The sequence below is a fragment of the Lactuca sativa genome, chromosome 2, assembly GCF_002870075.4.
Source record: "Lactuca sativa cultivar Salinas chromosome 2, Lsat_Salinas_v11, whole genome shotgun sequence".
In the NCBI taxonomy this organism is placed as follows: domain Eukaryota; kingdom Viridiplantae; phylum Streptophyta; class Magnoliopsida; order Asterales; family Asteraceae; genus Lactuca; species Lactuca sativa.
Window position 1 is genome coordinate 177,237,870 of NC_056624.2, and position 6,194 is coordinate 177,244,063.

Genomic DNA, 6,194 nt, shown 5'->3' on the forward strand with positions numbered 1-6,194 from the left:
ATTTAATAAAATAGAAAAACTCATAAAACGACATATGGAAAAAAAATTAATTCAAAATTACTATAAATTGACATTTGTCAAATTGAAGGAGAAGATATCATGTGACAAAAAAAAATTATTTATTAAGAAGAATATTAAAATAAAAGATAAAATATTTAAGAAAATTAAGAAAACAAATTTAAATGGCATATTAAAACAAAAAAAAAATCATGATTAAAACAAAACAAAAAAAAATTGTATATCATAGGGATATTTTTACGGATTTGTCTAATTTTTAAAATTTAATTTCAATTTCTCTTTTGATTTTAATATTTCTTTAATTCTTTAATGACAAAGCACCGCTTCCGTATTCTGCGATGCGAGACGACGTGGCATCGGGGGAATGAACCAAATACCCCTGAAAGTGAAACCACGAAATCAAAAAGAGGCGGGTTTATCCCGAGCAACTACGCTAATGGGGAGTTCCAAGGAGGATTCGGCCAACGGTGCCGACAATTCCGCAGCCAATCGCCGTCGCGCTGATTCTAATTCCAAGCTCTTCTCCGATGGCGAGAAAGTTCTCGCCTATCATGGCCCTCGTATCTACGAAGCCAAGGCATGTGAACTGTTTTCCACCTCTTTAACTCGCCTGCTCTCGATCTCACACTCTCATTCGTTCATTTTGATTTTCTCTCATATTCTGTTCATTATTGATATAGTCATTAAACAACTTGAACAAACCGAGGTTACGAGAACACAACTACTAGTTCGTTTTATTGAGAACCAGAATACATAGGGTTTGGTTTATTTCTACCCGACTCGAACAAAATGTTAGGGTTCCCAATCTAAACAATTTGGGAGTTGCAAGTTCGACAACTGCTCGCACTTACCGATGGTTTTGGATATTAATGATGTTTGCAAGTGTGAAGGGTTTTATAAATTTGGGGACATTGGATTAATTTACACGGAATCGGACTCATATCCGGTGAATCATATATCCCCCCCTTCGCGCAAAGTGGACTATATGTTAATAAAATGCTTTACAGTCATAGATTACTGGCATGTCCTATTTGTAACATACTATTGACAAAATGAGTTCAATCATTGCTGAAATTTCAACATTTTTGTAGAGCTAGCTAATTTAAGCTGTGCTTTTGTTTTGTTTGTTTCCAAATCGCCATGTTTTGTAATCTTTCTGGGTAATTTGATAATTGTTATATGAGGCAACAACGTAGTCTTTAGATATGTATTGGAGAACAGATAATACTCATTCAATTCGACACTGTAAACATCAGTATTCTAATATTTATACACATGGATTAGGATTTGATATGGTTTATCTCCATGATGATTGAGATAGGAGGGCAGATATGCTAGTACACAAAGTCAAACACTCAAACTAATGTGTTATCATTATGATATTTTTTTAACCAGTTAACAGTTTGGAATCAGAGGATGAAATACCTGACTTAAGAACCTATTATTCCTCATTTCATTGCTCTCTCATTTTTGTAGTACTAGGGTAAACTTGACCAGGATTATTGCAGTTGTGGGAACAAGAGAGAAAGAAGTAAATGCTGTCAAGTGCCTTTAGTAACCATGATTTGTAGGAGCATTAAAGATGCCTTTCAGGAAACATAAAAGCAAATAAAGTATCTAATTTGGAGAATAATGTACTAACTGATTAGCTAGCATTTGAAGACACACACACACACACAAATGTTTGATATTACATGTTTGATCTGATCTCTTCACACTTTTCTTTTTCTTTTCATATCCTGAAGGTTCAAAAATCTGAGATTCGGAAGAATGAGTGGAAATATTTCGTTCATTACCTTGTAAGTTTCAAATAATATCTCCTAATATATATAACTTTTTTACATTGCAATGTTAACCAGTGGATACTTTTCAATTTGTTTTGCAGGGTTGGAGTAAAACGTGAGTATGCTTTTACTTCCTATATCCCCTTTCTCTTAACTTACATAATTTACAAATGGTCAAGTCAACCCTTTAGGGTAGTTTTTATTTTGGCTCACTTTTTAGAATATGTAAAGAAATGGGTATTAAAAAAGTTGTTATCTTGGCAACAGTTGGGATGAATGGGTAGGTGTTGATCGCCTGATGAAAAACACTGAAGAAAACATCCTTAAACAACAAGCCCTTGACAAAAAACAGGGCGTTGACCGAAATTCAAAGTCAGGAAAGTCAACCCAAACTAAGCCAAAAGTATCAAGTGGTATGTTCCCATTTCCCTCAACTTATCACACATCATTTCTTGTATGTGTACTTATTGTTTCCTATTATTTGAACGTTATTATTATAGGGGCAAAAGGGAAGAAACGAAAGAATGATTCAAGCACTGAGGTAACTATATTGTATTATATCATTTACCTTGTAAAATAGTCTTATTTAATATCTGTTTGGGTTGATTGTGTCACTCAGAAGGAGAATGCAAGTGTTGAAAACCTTATAAACATTCAAATTCCATCAGCTTTAAAGAAGCAACTTGTGGATGATTGGGAATTTGTGAATGAGCAGGATAAGGTTGGTGTTTTTACTTATTCATTATGAATTATTGAAGTAAATTGAAAAGTAATTTTTTTTTTTTTTTTTTGCAGCTTGTTGAACTTCCGCGTTCTCCAAATATTGATGATATATTTGAAAAATACCTTGAATACAGATCAAAGAAAGATGGCATGTAAGTAAAGAGTTATAATATAAAAGAGGCATGTGATGTGATAGTAATTTTACTATGATATGATGTGGTTGAATTTGAATACATTACATAACATAACAGGATGACAGATTCAGTTGGAGTTGGAGAGATTTTGAAGGGATTAAGGTGTTACTTTGACAGGGCTTTGCCTATTATTCTTTTATATAATAAAGAACGCCACCAGTATCATGAAGCAGTTGCAGATGATGTTTCTCCTTCAACCATATATGGTGCTGAACATCTACTCCGCCTCTTTGGTGACTTTCTCTCTCTCTTAATTATTAATTATTTCTATTTCGTTTAATAATTAATTATTTTTTTCTTTTGTCAGTTAAATTGCCCGATCTATTGCCATACGTGAATATAGAAGAGGATCTTGTTACGCGCTTGCACCAAAAATTTGTCGACTTTCTCAAGTACACTTTTTTTTTTTTTTTTTTTTTTTTTAATTATTTTTATTTTGACCAAAACATGATTATATTGACTGTTTGTGTGTTGTGTTGATATGTAGGTTTTTACAAAAGAACCGAAACTCTTTCTTCGTTTCTTCATATGATGGCTCAAAAGTTTCTGATTAATTAATTGTACATCTATCAAACCCCAACCCTGGTTATGATTATTTAACTTAACCATGTGTTGTAGAATTAGTATTTAATTATTATTGGCTCTTTTCTTTTGTGTACTGAATTTTTTAATGAGTCTTGCCTTGTTACCTTACCATGTGAGTGAATTAGGTGTATAATAATAGTCAAGATAGTTTTAGGTCAACTCAACTCCATCTCCATGAGTTGGTTAATTAATTGGTGGAAGGAAGAATCACAAGGTGTTAGATGACGGAAGTGACCCTTCGCACTTTGCTTTAGTTTTGGCCTAACTATATATATCTTTTGCCAAAGTGGTCAATGGTCAAAGAAAAAAGACACCTTTTTTCCTTTACTTTACAAGGGTCACACTTGCTAAAAACAGGATCAAGTGTATATTTAAATTGGCAACGTAAAAAACTAAATTATAAAACTAAACTACAAATTAGAGTAAATTGCATAAATGGTCCCTATAGTTTGGGGTAATCTGCATCTTGGGTCCGTAACTCTTCTTGTTAAACTTGTACCATTCTTGTAGTTTGTTTTTGTTTCGGTTGATTGCCTTTACTATATTTTTTGTATTCTTTTTCTTATGATTTGTTTATTTTTTTATTCTTTATTTATTTGGACCCACTAATCTACCCTAACATGTCCCTTAGGGTTACTCCCTTTGGACCTTTTCCTCCAAAATCTAAGAAATCAAACCACAAATCGATCTTGTACTTAAGCTTCAATTGTGATTGTGACCAAAGAAGATAAAAAAGAGGAGCCAACTTTGAAGACTCCGGGTTGGCTTTTTGTTCGTCAAAAACAAAGTTGAAATATGAGGACCAAGGTTCCAGAACAATAAGGCAATGGTGATATTAGGTTTTTTGTTCATAGGAATGATGGGGCACGATGGCTAGGGAACTGACAAATGAGCAGAGGAACTCGATTTTCATCAAGAGAAGAGAGGAACGAGAGGCTAGACTTTTGTTTTTGGTGAGGTTCGCAGTGAAAGAGTGATAAATCACAGAGAGGCGGCTAGGGTTCGGTTTCAGACGAGATAAGAAAGAGCCTCCGACGTGGGCGATTGTAAGAAGGGGAAAACACGTGAAAAAATGAAACAAGAAGAGAGAGGGAAAAGAGAAAAGGAAATAATGTGGGGTGGGTCTATGATGGTGTGGGTCCGTTGATTCACTATTTTATTTAATAATATACAAATGATGTAAAAAGAATTTAAAAAGTTAAAAGATATCATGAAGAGTCATTTTAACTTGATTCACGACCAAAACCGAAATATATCCAAACAATGAAGACCATCTATGTGAAAAAAAAAGGTTTGGGACTAGGCATGCATATTAGATCAAACCATATGAATCATTCGTGTAATTTACTCGGAAGTTATAATTGTGACCTTAACCTATCATGTGAAGTAAAGTTATAGGTGTGACATTAACCTATCATGATATGTGAAATATTTATCACTTTGTTGTTGTATCAATCTCTTAAACCAGTTAACAAGTTAACAAACAAGTGTGGTGGATTTTTTTTCATGAATATATTAAAAAAAGTTATCTATATAAATGGGGATGGAGTGGTGGAGATATTTAGTTAGTGATAGAGTAGGGGAAGTGTACGTTAGGGTACAAGTCCAGATGTTTAATTAATTATATATAAAGGTTGCATTTATTGATGTTAACTGGTACAAGTCCAGATGTTTAATTAATTATATAAAAAGGTTGTATTTATTGATGTTAACCGTTAGACGTAACTTTCATGTTTTATGAATCCCAACCTTTGTCCCCTCGATCAATCATTCGTCACCAAAATGTTTCTAGCATTTTCTTTATTTTTCTTTGGATATTAGGTTGCACGGTATGGCTGCGGTTTGGGACCGCGGTTCGCGCCAGCTGGACCGCGCACACTGCCCTAGACCACGATCTTGCGCGGTTTTGGCCGCAGTGTGGTCCTTCAAGGTCGCGTTCTGTGATTGGTTGAGGAAAATTGGGAAGGATTGACCGGTTGTTGGTTGTTGAGTTTTTTTTGAATGTGTGGCACCACTCTTTTGGTGTGGCAAGAAACCACACTTGAATGGTAAAAAATGACATGACGCTTATGTGGCGGGGGAGGGAGTGCGGTTTCGGTGACACCACACCCTCCAGCCTTAGATAAACCTCATTTCATAAAGCTTATCAAATTTCAATCAAAGTATTTTTCATGGAACAATGATAACAATTGCAATGTTAGCTAGTTATATTTCAAATTGTTTTTCTTTGTTTTCTTGTTTCAATCTTGATAACTCATATTCAATTGATTCTACTAAAACTGAATGAAATAGTGTGGTTAGTATATGGACATTAATTTAACAACTTTCAAAATAGCTATACAAATATGAAAATTTGTAATAAACTTTAGCCTTCGCGGAATTGAAGAAACATTTTTGTTTGTAGAAAATGCAGGTTGTTACTATCATGTCTATCATGTCATAAACATGATGAAGGGTTTCCTTGTACTTGTGTTTATTAGGGGATATATGTCCTTGTGATGTGAATGCTTGTGTATAGAAATTAGCATATCGTAGCATAAACCGCATGTGACTTTAGTATGCATATTGCTATCACAAAGAATTAGAGCTGGTAAAAAAATCTAATATGCCAACAAAACCTTGTATTATTCCAAATAATTAGCGAGTTGGGTTAAGATTTTAAAATCGTTTAATTAAATATGTTAACCCGTTTAACCTATTTAGTTAAATAAATCGAGTTATGGTTGAAATTTCCAAAAGTAAATTACATGAATTGTTCCTCGTACAGGTGTAAAAGACACGTTTTAGTCTCTATTTTCAAAAATTAACTCAAACCATCTATCTTATGTTTAAATCTTGCATGCTTCATCCCCCGACATGGAATGACTATACCGACCTTTCTCATTTCTTT

At 33.8% G+C, this 6,194-nt stretch overlaps 1 protein-coding gene across 2 annotated transcripts; it reads left to right on the top strand.

Annotated features, from left to right (window-relative positions):
* The first annotated feature begins 359 nt into the window (after positions 1–359).
* Positions 360–3,390, top strand: LOC111902747 (protein MRG1). Of its 2 annotated transcripts, XM_023898556.3 has the most exons (10): positions 363–595; positions 1,764–1,817; positions 1,904–1,917; positions 2,070–2,215; positions 2,303–2,343; positions 2,422–2,523; positions 2,598–2,677; positions 2,777–2,952; positions 3,027–3,111; positions 3,207–3,390. In XM_023898556.3, exons 1-10 carry the CDS (start codon positions 383–385, stop codon positions 3,271–3,273), a joined length of 978 nt encoding a protein of 325 aa, XP_023754324.2. In that variant the 5' UTR covers positions 363–382; the 3' UTR covers positions 3,274–3,390. The 2 variants fall into 2 exon arrangements, with proteins under 2 accessions (XP_023754323.1, XP_023754324.2); XM_023898555.3 differs by having other exon boundaries at positions 360–595; positions 2,070–2,343.
* The last annotated feature ends 2,804 nt before the right edge of the window (positions 3,391–6,194 follow it).

Bases quoted from the DNA above. Each gene is read 5' to 3' on its own strand.
- LOC111902747 (XM_023898555.3), top strand. From the start codon at position 383: ATGAACCAAATACCCCTGAAAGTGAAACCACGAAATCAAAAAGAGGCG. The intron at 2,344-2,421 runs GTAACTATATTG...TGTGTCACTCAG, and splicing joins AGAATGATTCAAGCACTGAG to AAGGAGAATGCAAGTGTTGA. The intron at 3,112-3,206 runs GTACACTTTTTT...GTTGATATGTAG, and splicing joins AAATTTGTCGACTTTCTCAA to GTTTTTACAAAAGAACCGAA.